A 14,071-nucleotide genomic window follows, 5' to 3' on the forward strand; every position below is an offset into this window, starting at 1 on the left:
ATTGTAGCATATGAGTCACTCGTGATTGTAGCACTTTGTCATGAGTCACTTGTGATTGTAGCACTATGTCATTAGTCACTCGTGATTTTAGCACTATGTTATGAGTCACTCGTGCAACAATTTGTGCTAAATTTCTTTCCTCAATATTCATGTAAATTTCAATTATTCAACAAGCAGCTTATACAAGTTACAGAAATTTGACACTTATAAAGGCGTTTCAAACACAACTACATAAGAGAAAATCATAAATTACCCTCGGGCTTCGCCTGTTGATTTGTTCCAAGTCTATATAGGTTGTTTATTTTTGCCATGGACCCCCTCCCTTATTATCTTAATTATAGCAATAACAGAAAAGCCCCCCCACCCCTATATTCCTTTGGCCGGTGAATTTGAGTATTGATTAGGTTGCAGTGGACCGGCCTGTTTCAACCCCCCCTCTCCGTCTCTTATAAACACTCTCTGACTATTCTCCTGCTTTTCAGTTCTTAATCGAAATATTTAATTGGCTCTAGGATCATTTTTGACCTGGGCCCTTTTTTTTTTTACTTACTCCCGCATTTCAAAAATCCCCCTTTTGACCTGCGAATTCTCGTCTATGTTAGGATGAGTTAGGTCCTCTTTGAAACGCCCTCCATTACAAACTCACATCTGATCTGTGAATTTTAGTTTCATTTTTCTTTCTCCCCCTCTGTCACGCCTCTCCTTGCCACTCCAAATCTTTAATTTTAGTATCTGTTACGTCTTATTATTACGTGTCTGTTAAAAGTTTTACCCGTGAATACGATTGCAGGTATCAATTATTTTCACCCCCATTTCGCCTTAAACGTAGACCTACATACATCTCTTTTCTTCAGCTTTTCATCTCTTCATCGAAATAGTTGAGAGGCTATCTGGTGCATTTTGACCAGAGCCCTTCCTTATAATTACATCCTGGGCATTGAAAGCTCACATACTATTTTGACCGCACATCCCTTCCACCCCCTCCCCCTCCCCATAATTGGAACCTCTCCTAACATTTGTTTGTCCAAAACATGAAATAGCATGTTAGGTTGACTTAGAAGACGAGCCATTTGTACCGACCTCCCAGACACACATCTGGCCTGAGAAGTCTAATAGTACAGTTCTCTCCCCCCTCGCCCTAGTCACCATCCAAAAACAAATAATACCTGACACAATTATTGACTGGGTTTTTGTTTTGGCTTTTTAATTCAAAATTATAGCATTTCATAACGTCTTTGCATTTTGGTCTGACTTTCTTTTTAGATTATAACATTTGGCGTCGTCACTTTCTCTCAACCACCTCCACGCACACAATCATTTCATTTCATTTTGATTTTAAACTTTTTGCACACAAAATCACGTATTTATCGATTGTATAAAAACAAAAGAATTAGTCCCTATTTTGACGGAAGGAAGTATAATCTTATATTTTATATTTCGAATTAAAACAAATAAAAAAGAACATACTGGGTTGAAAAAAAAATTTTTTGGTAAATTGAACTCATGTGGTTTAGATCATGAAGATGACTTGGTTGTTCAATGTACACTGTAAGTATCATAAGTGACATTTCCGTTGTTTTAGTTTTGGTCCACCGCAAGTGGGAGAATTAGAGATGACTCAGGTAGTCAGGGCTTTGGGGTGTTCTAAGATAATTATGCCAAATTAAAACTCTTTCCCTAAAACTACCTCTATTAACAATCGTAAACCCTTACTCAAAGCACTAGACCCTAGATTAACCAGAACTTATACAAGACAATGAACTATTAGCGGGAGAATAACCAAGACATTTATATAGAGTAAGTAGATTGTACTCGCTGACACCTAGTTCTGATATTTATAGAATATAAATAGAGTGGATCATTCTAGAATCAATAGAATCTAGATTGTACGGTCTCAAAGTTATTACATTAGAAAGTAAATGTATTGAGGTCTATTTAGTGTCCACCTGTAGACAAACAATGCGTCTAGTTTTGGATATACAAGCATCCGAGATGGAGGTAGTGGGTGGCGGTAGGCATGAATAAATGAGCGTTGCGTGAGTGGATTCTAGTATCAATATAAGTATAAGCCTTCTGGGACATGGGGGGACACGAGAGAGTGCTACCTTCACTCGGGCACCAGAATTAAATTAGAGAAGTGCTGCATGCATTCAGCCCAGCCGTCCCCGCCCTCCCCCGCTCCTGTGTTTCATTCGGGCCATGACGTGAGCACATGAATGGTCCAGCATGATCACAATGAGGTGAGCTTTCCCTGAAATTGACTCTTCCATTAAAAATAGGACGGGCAGAGACATGGAGGGGGGCAGAGACATGGAGGGGGGGCAGAGACATGGGAGGGGGACAAGAGACAGGGTTTGGATGTAAGTATATGTAGTTGAAATGAGACTGAAAGAGAGAGAAAGAGAAGAAAGAAAAGGGAGAGAAAAAAAAGATTGAGAGGGGGCGGACAACAATGGCCAGGGAGGTGAGATGTAAGTTTAAGGGTTGATGTGAGAGAGAGAGAGAGAGAGAGAGAGAACGAGAGAGTGAGAGCCTGGACTAACTTGAGACACCAAGACCAGGGCGGCTAAAAACATGCAGGAACCGGAACAAAGGGAAATTCTTTGGTGTCAGAAGACTTCGCTTGTGAATTATTGATTTCCTTGTATCTATATGTGTGTGTGTGTGATTGAAGGTGTCTATGTCTGTGTAACTGTGTGGGAACGAATGGAGCAAAGACAAGGGGGGGGGGGGTAAAAAGGTTGAGGGGTAAGACACGTCCGGTGAGGTAGTGTCACACCAAATACTCAAGTTGACGTCATCTTTGCGTCGACATCAAGAAACAGACACAATAAATGATACTAAGACTATCATCCTTCTATATCAACTTAATCATTTATGTATCAACAAAAATCATTTCTAATTTATGTTAGTTCCAAAAATCTATAATAGTCAATAATAGAAAGAAAAATGTAAAAGCAATTTTAAATTACAATTATGCATAAATAAATAAATTGATAGAAGTAAAAAAAATGACTTGACTGAAATTCTAAATCACACATTGACTTTAGTTTGTTGTTGTTTCTTGTAGAAACAAAAAGAAGAAGCAAGAAAGTTGATCAAGTGGATGGATCAATCCTTGCCAACAATGTCTCGATAATATTAAACACTTTCATGCAACAAGGAAACATTATTCCATTCGTACAACTTTGAAATACTGGAAATTGTTTGCTTAAATTTACAAGTTTTTTATAGTAAGAAATGACTCAGACAAAGATGTTTATAGTAAGAAATGACGACAGACAAAGATGTTTATAGTAAAAGATGACGACAGACAAAGATGTTTATAGTAAGAAATGACGACAGACAAAGATGTTTATAGTAAGAAATGACGACAGACAAAGATGTTTATAGTAAGAAATGACGACAGACAAAGATGTTTATAGTAAGAAATGACTCAGACAAAGATGTTTATAGTAAGAAATGACGACAGACAAAGATGTTTATAGTAAGAAATGACGACAGACAAAGATGTTTATAGTAAAAGATGACGACAGACAAAGATGTTTATAGTAAGAAATGACGACAGACAAAGATGTTTATAGTAAAAGATGACGACAGACAAAGATGTTTATAGTAAGAAATGACGACAGACAAAGATGTTTATAGTAAGAAATGACGACAGACAAAGATGTTTATAGTAAGAAATGACGACAGACAAAGATGTTTATAGTAAAAGATGACGACAGACAAAGATGTTTATAGTAAGAAATGACGACAGACAAAGATGTTTATAGTAAGAAATGACGACAGACAAAGATGTTTATAGTAAGAAATGACGACAGACAAAGATGTTTATAGTAAGAAATGACTCAGACAAAGATGTTTATAGTAAGAAATGACGACAGACAAAGATGTTTATAGTAAGAAATGACGACAGACAAAGATGTTTATAGTAAAAGATGACGACAGACAAAGATGTTTATAGTAAGAAATGACGACAGACAAAGATGTTTATAGTAAGAAATGACGACAGACAAAGATGTTTATAGTAAGAAATGACGACAGACAAAGATGTTTATAGTAAGAAATGACGACAGACAAGGAGAAGTCATTGTTCAAACTTTTAGACTCAGTCTCTGTCTTTGTATCACAGGAACGTATTATTGTCTGAATATGATTCTCATTACACTCTCAAGTTTCTTGAATGTACTTATAGTGGACTTGACCACCCATGGACAACGTACGCAGGCCCCACCGAAAGTTGGCATGGTTAGTAAACACAGTAATGATAGTCAAGTAAAATAGAACAAATATATTCATAATTCACATTTTGAAATTTTGAGAAGAAAAAGGAGACCTGTATTTATTTTTGAAGTTTGTGTCATTGTAAGTTTGTTGTTAGGTTTGGGCTATGGACACATGCTGAACTCTGCGGTGAAGTTTGTATTCACCCCATCCCATAGCAATAAAATAATTTAATATTAGAACAAATGTCTTAGTTAATTCTTAGTCCCAAAAGAGTAAAAAAAATATTCCACAAAAATTGTAGTGTGTGTCCCTTCTAGCTAGCTAAATCTATTCGAAGTCAGAGTCATTCTATTGTATTCTTAGTAAAAGTCAAGGCATTGTAGACTAAGCTATTTATTTCTAATTTTATGTATTTCTAGTCTAAGTAACTCTATTTCTAAGAATGTCGAAGTCATTCCTTTCTAATCCTAAGTCATTCTAGCTGAAGTCATTTCATTCTAGTTCAATATCATTGTCCAAATCAACTGGTGTCAATAGTACGTCTTTGTCGTCTGTAAAGACTACGCCTCAATAGTTGAGTTATGCCCTAGCAAGAAGATTTGGTGTGTTTACTTGAGGTGGCATAGGCCTAGTGAAAATTATACATAAACATTGTTGCCCAAAAGATGAGATTTTTTACAGTATTGACATTGATTCTATATTGTGTAACATTAAAATAATCCTCAGTAAACAATGTTTCAAATGATGTTGTTTTCATTTGACTCTGATTGCATTTATCTTTTCAGTTTTTCTTCAAATACATTGCTAAATGTCTAATGATGGATGACTTAGTTAGACCATTTCTTGGCAATAAGCCAAAAACTCGAACACCAAAGGATGATATGGGTAAAATTGAGGTAAATCTGGCCAACTCTTTCTTTCCTTTGGTACATGTTGCCAGGAAAACATTAACATTGTAGTATTTAAGTCTCCGTATAAGAATGATTATTAGTCTTTAATTAACTTGAATGACTAGATTAATGCTTTGTTTTAGATAGACGGTAAGAGAAGATTCATTTTACAAGTATTAATTTGTATCACGCAATGTCTGGCTATCAGTGCTATATAGAATTGTATTGACAAAGAATTCTGATGTATAAATTCTTATAAACAATTTTATTCTTTCTCTTTAATTGTTTGTTTAACATGAGAGTATTTCTTGATTTAAAGACTCAATTATTTATATCCAGGAGAAAGTCTGGAAGCATGAAGGTCATGGCTCAGATGAAGCTTTGGTTACAATACAACGAGAACACCAGGCCCAGGTAAACACAGTGCTCAATGAAACACCTGTTAGCACGTATCACATCCCTTTCCTTTAGAATGAGTCGTATTTTAGTTCAATTTCGTTTTTGGGACCAAGAGGTAATGCAATGTCTAGTTTACTTTATCTTAATGGCAAAAGGTTAAGAAGATGTTATGCGATCAGCACAATGGCGAATAACAAATAGTTGCTTAATAAAAAAAAAATAGCTGCTTTATTTTATTACCATACGGACAATAAAGATTATTATTAATATTATTTTAGGAAATAATGACATCATCGTCTTGGAACCATTATGTATAGTTCTAGTTTGGGATGCTTTCTTATTTATTGAAAAGCAGTTTGGCCACTGTGGCAGGCTAGAGTTCGGAAGAGAACATGAAAGCTCTTTTCAAATCCTTAGCAGTTTTTGTCCCTAATTCAAGTCCACCTACTAAAACATAGCCGTTTCTATACCAGTGTTGTTTAATGCTATTTGTTTCCAAAACCTTTTAATTTGTATACTTTGTGTGTGCTCCCCAGAATTCTGGACCCCTGGCAGAGATCGAGCACAAACTGAGTGAACTAAGAGAGTTTTTGAAAACTCAGAAAACGCGCTTGGACGAGAGAGACCGCAAAGAAAACATCGCCAAGCAATGGAAAGCCATGGCGCTAGTTCTGGATCGAGTCTTCTTCTTTGTCTACATGGGTATCATCATCATATCTTTAAGTTATACTCTGCCAGTACTGACCTCTTCAGATGCCTACTATAACAAGACACGGGTTGAAATGGCTAGAAATCCAGTCCCAAATTCTGCTAGCAATGTAACGAATAGTACAAGCGAGTAATTGAACCAAACAGTACATCTGAATACAAAATTCATTTTTTTTTTCAACTAAAGCAACTAAGTCTTGAGCTACTAACATGTTCTACTAGGCTAGCGTGTAGTATTTGTAGGTTTCTGTTTCAAGCGTACTGCTCATTAAGGTAGTTCATAGTTTCTATACCTACGTCAGTTCCATCATACAGGGAGTCTGTCCAACCAAACAGGGCGTCTTTCTTACCAAACAGGGCGTCTTTCTTACCAAACAGGGAGTAGATCTTGACCGTCAGCTCGAGTACGTCATATTTTATTTTGCTATTAATAAATGTATCTAACATTGAATCAATGTTTGATTTTTTAAAGTACTTTTCGTTGATTTATATTCAGTAGACATGTCAACTAAAGTATGCACATATAAGGTATGTTAGACATGAATTATCATGTTTTTATGAAATCAAAGTAAGGTATAGAATATAAGCTATGTAAAAAAAAACTATTTTATGAATTGAAACTAGATTTTGTCTCTTGAGGTATTTCAATACATTTTATGACTTAGTAATTCATTTGCAGAATCAGTTTCTTTTTATTTGGTGAATACTTGAAGTGTTTTCCAACTCAAAACTTGTTTGGCAAATCAAACGGATATCTGTAGCCAAGGGTGTTGTGTGGTCACCACTGTGTTACTTTGTCTCAACAAATGCCTGGTTTCTTTGGAAGGTTGGTCAGCTTGATGACCAAAGTATACTAATTTAAATGCTTAGCAATTTCCAAATATGATAGAGTTAAAAACTCTTGGCTAACTGGTCATATTCACTTTGTCATATTCACTGTGTCATATTCACTTTGTCATATTCACTGTGTCATATTCACTGTGTCATATTCACTTTGTCATATTCACTGTGTCATATTCACTGTGTCATATTCACTTTGTCATATTCACTGTGTCATATTCACTGTGTCATATTCACTGTGTCATATTCACTTTGTCATATTCACTGTGTCATATTCACTGTGTCATATTCACTGTGTCATATTCACTTTGTCATATTCACTGTGTCATATTCACTTTGTCATATTCACTGTGCCATATTCACTGTGCCATATTCACTTTGTCATATTCACTGTGTCATATTCACTGTGTCATATTCACTTTGTCATATTCACTTTGTCATATTCACTGTGCCATATTCACTGTGCCATATTCACTGTGTCATATTCACTTTGTCATATTCACTGTGCCATATTCACTGTGTCATATTCACGGCGACCCCAAAACAAAATACCATGGAGCAAAAAAAAAAATGTCTAAATTCTATGACAGAAAATATGAAACGTATCTGTGATCCTTGTCAGTCTCAAGATGTATAGACTTTACATTTACGGAAGTTCATAAATAAATTTGATTGTTGAAATGCATTATGAATTTAATAATATTATATTATTTTCAAGTCCGAAAATTAAGAAAGAATTCCATATTTTAAGTGACATCACATAACTACGCAGAATTAGACATGCCCTACACATTTTTGCGCAGTCAAAGCCGGTGTCTGCATGTCAGAGGTGTCTATGTTTTATTTTCGCTATCAATAACTTTTGTCAGTCTCGCTATTTCGCTATTTTTTCTGAAAATGTGACATGGAATCAATGTCTGGCTTATTTGACGTTGTTATGAAATATGCAAATTCTATGAATGGTGGGAAATGTTACTATTGGCTGAACTAACGAGATCCTTGAGTTTAGGTGCTACCTTATGCTCTAGTAGCCTGCATACTTTGTAAAGAAGGCTACCTTTTATTACCTTTATTTCATGTCTTTCGTACTTCCTCTTTGTGTATATAAACTTAGGAAGTTGTTTGGTTTGAGTTCAATTCTTTTCTATGTAGATAGACAGTACAGCTACCAACGGACTCAATGTTTCTATGTAGATAGACAGTACAGCTACCAACGGACTCAATGTTTCTATGTAGATAGATAGTACAGCTACCAACGGACTCAATGTTTCTATGTAGATAGACAGTACAACTACCAACGGACTCAATCTTTCTATGTAGATAGACAGTACAACTACCAACGGACTCAATCTTTCTATGTAGATAGACAGTATTGCTACCAATTTACCCAATGTTTAAAAATCATGCGTCATAATAGTCAAAATGGATAGGGAAATTGTTCTATTTATGTTCTCATTTGGAATCACGTGATTTGTAGCATCTGTGTCACACTTTTCTTCATTGAAGCCATCTTCTGCATGAGTCATGATTGTTCTGTTGTCACTAGTCTTTGTTTCTTACCCTGTGCACCAAGTCCTCCTTCAACGAAATGATTTCAACAGTTGGAATCTTTCTATTGAGTGAGGACCTTTAGTATTTCGTATCAAACAGAAGTATTAAATAGACGGTGTACATTTCGCTAACTGTTCATCTACCTAAGATTCGAGCTTTCTGAGACAACGCCGGGAAGATCTTTCAACTAGAACCTGTCCTTTTTATGGGCCAAGTAGTTGGTTCAAGTTTTTGTCTGTAAAATTTTTTTTTTTTTCTGCAAAGTAGAAAGAATTGTATAAAACTAGCGAACACACACCATTTTCTTGTCAATTCACCTTTTGAGTTGTCTAGCTGTGTCCAGCCAAAGGTGTCTAGCTGTCTCCAGCCAAAGTTGTCTGTTGTGTCCAGCCAGATTAAATGTGGTAAGTCAGCTGATCTAGAATACTTCTTTCTAACGGTCACAGAAATATCAAAACAAACTGGACCAGTCTCAGGTCTATCCATGTATTGTCTTGTTTTTGTCACGCAACAATTTAGATCTAGACCTAGACCTAGATAGTCAGTAGTATCGCTAGCAATTGTTTATTTCAATATGGAGATAGTTTGAATGTGTCAGTAGATGAATTTACAAAGACTTTCAATGGCTTTCTAATGTATTATTTATATCGCTTTGTAATGGTTGATGTGTTGAACTATTATATACACAAATACGTTAAAAGAAGTGACTACTACGTGAATGTACACGTTAATAAGACTACGTGAATGTAGATGTCACAAAGACTACGTGAATGTAGATTTCACATCTACTCATTGACGTATCCGTATACTACAGCTTTGTCATGCTGTCCACTCGAGTTTGTTAAGATGAAGACATTTGTATGAAAATAACACTAGTCCCTAAATAAATAAATGTTAATTTCCACAGCTGGTCTAGAGTCTAGTCAATGTCTTTCCCTCTTAGAATTGAACAAGAACCAAACATAAGACATTTTGAATGAAAATATTTCAAAACAATAAACGAAGTTCCATACTGAAGACATCTTTCGAAACGCAGTGCACTTGCTCAAAGTTTATAAAAACAAAAGCTGTGACAATATCAGTATTAGCTTTTCAAACTACTTTATTGCCGAATATTGTTGTAATATTTCTATAATACACATGCCAGTAACAATTATTAAAGAATTATTTTGTGATAACAGTTGTGTTGAGGTATTTCTTCCGATCATTAGAGACTGCTGTTAAATTTGTTTTCAGTTTTTTGTATTTCAAACTAATTTTGTCTTGTTCGCGTATAATTTTGTTCTAAATCACTCACCTATGTATTCTTCGCACTTTGCGTTATTAAGATATTTGTTTCATTATTTTAGAATTTTGACTTTGTGAGTGTTGACTTGACAATCATTCTATTATTAAATCAGCACTTTTTGAACTTGATCAGAAATTGGTGTTAATTTTTTGTGTTAACATCTTTCTCTCTCTTTATATTTATCTATCTATCTATCTATCTATCTATCTATCTATCTATCTATCTCAATCTCTCTCTCTCTCTCTGTATATATATATATATATCAGTGGCGTAGCAAGGTACCACTGGGCCCGGGTTCAAGAATATATATTATAATATGCATGTTACATGCCACCACATAGAGGATTTCCTGAACTCAGTTCTGCAGCCACGCATGTTACATGCCACCACATAGAGGATTTCCTGAACTCAGTTCTGCAGCCACGCATGTTACATGCCACCACATAGAGGATTTCCTGAACTCAGTTCTGCAGCCACGCATGTTACATGCCACCACATAGAGGATTTCCTGAACTCAGTTCTGCAGCCACGCATGTTACATGCCACCACATAGAGGATTTCCTGAACTCAGTTCTGCAGCCACGCATGTTACATGCCACCACATAGAGGATTTCCTGAACTCAGTTCTGCAGCCACGCATGTTACATGCCACCACATAGAGGATTTCCTGAACTCAGTTCTGCAGCCACGCATGTTACATGCCACCACATAGAGGATTTCCTGAACTCAGTTCTGCAGCCACGCATGTTACATGCCACCACATAGAGGATTTCCTGAACTCAGTTCTGCAGCCACGCATGTTACATGCCACCACATAGAGGATTTCCTGAACTCAGTTCTGCAGCCACGCATGTTACATGCCACCACATAGAGGATTTCCTGAACTCAGTTCTGCAGCCACGCATGTTACATGCCACCACATAGAGGATTTCCTGAACTCAGTTCTGCAGCCACGCATGTTACATGCCACCACATAGAGGATTTCCTGTAGGAAAAAGAAAGACGACCGATTTTTTTTTTTGCGTGCGGGGGGATGAAGAAGATGGACAGACATACAAAATGATGAACTTTAGGAGAAATATGAAAACTAAAAAAAAATGCAAAACACAAAAGTAAAACTTTATTGATGGAGTAAACCGTAATTCTACCAACTTTCTCATTTTCTTTACGAGACCCTCCTCAGCCCATCTCTCTGGTTATGAGGAGTCTTCTCTCTCAGCTCTCCTTTCCCTTTTGTCTCTCTATATTTTACCTCCTCGGTCTCTCTCTCTCTCTCTCTCTCTCTCTTGATACCCACCTCTCTCTATCTCTCCCTGTGTGTTGTATTGTCTGCTCTCCCTAAGTCTCTAGTTTAGTTTCTGTCTCGTTCTATCTACACAGGCCAGCCATAAATTAGAAAACCAACATAGGTCATAGGAAGTGAACTTTGAACTCTCATCTTGTGTCAATGTAACATTGCCAGTGTCTGGTCAAGATAATTGGTCAATTTACATACAAAGGAAAGAAATGACGTAATTGCTCCCCCCCCCCGTCTTTCTCTTCATGTTCAGCGTTCTATTTTGGTAGTTATTGGCCTGAGAGCTGCTAAGTAGAGCTTATACTTGTCCAATGTGTTACTGCAAAGTGATTGGTTCATATATGTAATACTCCAATGTGATTGGTTCATATATGTAATACTCCAATGTGATTGGTTCATATATGTAATACTCCAATGTGATTGGTTCATATATGTAATACTCCAATGTGATTGGTTCATATATGTAATACTCCAATGTGATTGGTTCATATATGTAATACTCCACTGTGATTGGTTCATATATGTAATACTCCAATGTGATTGGTTCATATATGTAATACTCCACTGTGATTAGTTCATATAACCAAATTCCAATGTAAATGTTTAGTTTCTACTTTAATTGAATAAATCATCTACTGTAAAAAAAGTATTATCCATGTGAATGAATGATCACTGTGATTAGCTGTTAAATTCGTGTGATTATATTGTCCAATGAGAATGATTCTTTCTATTCGTAGAGTATTTGCTTACTGTTGGAATAGTGATTGAGTTCTCTACATATCCAGACAGATGATTTAAAACTGTGTTTGGAAAACTATTACACATTGAGATGTTTTAGTCCCATTACAAAAGAGTCTACTACAATGTAACAAAAAATATCATGTATTTCATCTACACAAGTTGCAATATCAAGTTACAGCAATGAGCCTTTAGAACCTGAAGCTGTCAAACATTTGGACCGGTCCTGGTCGAGGTAATCCATTGAAGTATCTTGGGAAAGTAAATAGAACAGTATGGGGTAGTTCTCAGAACAACATGGGTAGCTGCCAAACAGCTTGTGGCAGTCATCAGGTTAGTTGGGATAGTTGCCAAACAGCTTGGGGCAGACTAGCAGGGGTACTGACCAAGCCAACTTCGGGTTGCTTTCCAAACATCTTGTGGTATATGTCGGAACAGCAAGGGTTCCTCATCATAAAAGCTTGGAATTGTTGTAAACACGCCTTGACGTCCAGACAGATCGGAAAAAAGTAACAGAGCCCCGCCCCCCCCCTTGTGGTTTTCTTGTTTCTAGATTCACTGTGGACCAGTCGAGAACAAAAGTGAGGAGATAACCAAAAAAATTGCTTAAAGTTTTGAGAAGATTTACTTTCAATGTAGCTGGATTAAAATCTGAAGAGCAACAAGCCTGATGCAATACATTTGGAAGACAGATCCTGCTGAGGACATTCTGTAAGAGCACTGACCTTATTAATGACGAATTGTTAGAGTTAATAGTCATTAAAGTTATATGAAGCTGAAAGTTGAGTCGTCAAGTTCTTTGCAGTGTTTTTATTTGTGTGCCTACTAATACATTTAGCCAGAAGATTCAGAAATACGTCACAATACACAGCAAATACAATTGAGATACAGGATACTATAATAATTAGTAAGGATCAAATAAACTAACCAACATTATACCTTAACTAACGACATCTCTTAATCCTAACTCATACTATCTCTAGATACTTTCTTTATAATCTCGTCCCCAAAATGTCCACACCCACGCAATCTTTCTTCTCCACCTTTCTTCTACGCCTTTTTGCGACCTGACCTAACTCACGCACATGGCCCTGCATGGACCTGTACTCACGATCATCTGATCATGCGACGTCACATTCTTGTGACTAGCTTTGACCTTGTGCCTCGTCTACACCCTTGCGCGTGACCTATGTATAAACAGGAAATAATTTGCATACGATGATGTTCTCCTTTTTAATCTTGCAATTCGTTGTGCAGTGTACATTTCATCTTTTTTTATTACCGAGACTTCACTTGGTCATGTGACCAAAACAACGAAAAACCGCTTTTATTTTCCCCAATTAATGTTTGGGCTGGTTGGCCTCATGGACATTCTAAAAACATCTCATTGGTTAATCACAACGTCCCAATAATATAATATAATATAATATAATATAATATAATATAATATAATATAATATAATATAATATAATATAATATAATATAATATAATATAATATAATATAATATAATATAATATAATATAATATAATATAATATAATATAATATAATATAATATTTATAAATATAATATAATATAATATAATATAATATAATATAATATAATATACAAGATTCTGTAACGTATTCGTAGCAGCTCTGAAAGTTGAACAAAAAATCCATTTCTTTGAAATCTTTAACTAGAAACTTGTCAGCGTTATTTTCGTAGCTACTCAAAGCTACGTTCTCTATTAACCCTAGTAATGTAGTGTGACCAAATATTTGACATTACTCAAAGCTACGTTCTATATTAACCCTAGTAATGTAGTGTGACCAAATATTTGACATTACTCAAAGCTACGTTCTATATTAACCCTAGTAATGTAGTGTGACCAAATATTTGACATTACTCAAAGCTACGTTCTATATTAACCCTAGTAATGTAGTGGTACCAAATATTTGAGTTTTATCTTTTTATTGAGCTAGTCCTAGCCCCCTACCTCTCTCACGGAACCCGATGAAAACGTCACAATGATATTGGATTCTTCCTTTGGGAGTTGCAGGAACGACTTTAAATGAAACCAGTTAAGCCGCTTGGAGTTGGCGTCTGTGAGCCAAGCTGGCCATAAGCTCATTTTTGTGGGTGGGG

At 36.0% G+C, this 14,071-nt stretch overlaps 1 protein-coding gene across 1 annotated transcript in view; it reads left to right on the plus strand.

The window, feature by feature from the left end:
- The window catches only part of LOC106067947 (neuronal acetylcholine receptor subunit beta-3-like), a 93,034-nt gene extending 82,186 nt beyond the window's left edge, over positions 1-10,848 (plus strand). The window contains exons 8-11 of the mRNA XM_056019654.1: positions 4,136-4,251; positions 5,016-5,126; positions 5,460-5,534; positions 6,056-10,848. Coding sequence (XP_055875629.1) covers positions 4,136-4,251; positions 5,016-5,126; positions 5,460-5,534; positions 6,056-6,361 — 608 coding nt within the window. The 3' untranslated portion in view covers positions 6,362-10,848. The remainder of the gene's footprint in view (positions 1-4,135; positions 4,252-5,015; positions 5,127-5,459; positions 5,535-6,055) is intronic.
- Positions 10,849-14,071: the final 3,223 nt, after the last annotated feature.

Source organism: Biomphalaria glabrata, chromosome 2 (genome assembly GCF_947242115.1).
Source record: "Biomphalaria glabrata chromosome 2, xgBioGlab47.1, whole genome shotgun sequence".
Classification (NCBI taxonomy): domain Eukaryota; kingdom Metazoa; phylum Mollusca; class Gastropoda; family Planorbidae; genus Biomphalaria; species Biomphalaria glabrata.